Source organism: Cariama cristata, unplaced genomic scaffold (assembly GCF_000690535.1).
Source record: "Cariama cristata isolate BGI_N322 unplaced genomic scaffold, ASM69053v1 scaffold37783, whole genome shotgun sequence".
Classification (NCBI taxonomy): domain Eukaryota; kingdom Metazoa; phylum Chordata; class Aves; order Cariamiformes; family Cariamidae; genus Cariama; species Cariama cristata.
The window spans coordinates 1-553 of NW_009607283.1; the positions used below are offsets into that span (position 1 = coordinate 1).

At 59.5% G+C, this 553-nt stretch overlaps 1 protein-coding gene across 1 annotated transcript in view; it reads right to left on the reverse strand.

Moving 5' to 3' along the window:
- Positions 1–496: 496 nt before the first annotated feature.
- LOC104158900 (PH and SEC7 domain-containing protein 1-like) overlaps positions 497–553 on the reverse strand; it is a gene marked incomplete at both ends in the record, with an annotated part of 2,158 nt that continues 2,101 nt past the window's right edge. The window contains 1 exon segment of the mRNA XM_009696665.1: positions 497–553. This exon segment is cut by the window's right edge and continues 15 nt beyond it. Within this exon segment, the coding sequence (XP_009694967.1) occupies positions 497–553 (57 nt within the window).

A 553-nucleotide genomic window follows, 5' to 3' on the forward strand; every position in this document is an offset into this window, starting at 1 on the left:
TTTAAATGGCAGGAAAAAGCACAAGCCCCTGGGGGCAATCTGCTCCTGCCTTGCAGTGGGCTGGCTACAGTCTTAAAGCAGAATAATTTAATCCCCTCTAAAACTAGGCTGGTGGGGTTTTTTTTAATCCTTTCTGCTCTATGAATAACTGTCCTGGCACGCGTGAGTGCCAGCTAATCCCCATGGCCGGTCGCCTTTCAAGGTCCTGGCCCTGGCAGGACCCTGCAAGCCATAGTGTTGGACCACGTTCTCCTCCACGGTCTGCCTCCATCACCTGTCTCCTGTCCCTGCTGCCAGGAACAAGACCGCACCATCCACCCCCAACCTCAGCACCCCCTTGCTCTGTGTCTCCCCGGCCATGCTCCGTCAGCCCTGCATCCTGCTGGGAGGCAGCTGGGTGCGTGGCACCACTTAGGTCCCTCCCCAGGGGACAGTGCCACCAGCAGACCCAGGGGGTTTGTCCCGTGCTCCTGGCTGCCCCCAAACCATGGCCCACCTGGGACAGCCTGGTACAGGAGCTGGGCAGCAGCGGGCGGCTGAACTTCTTCTGGGA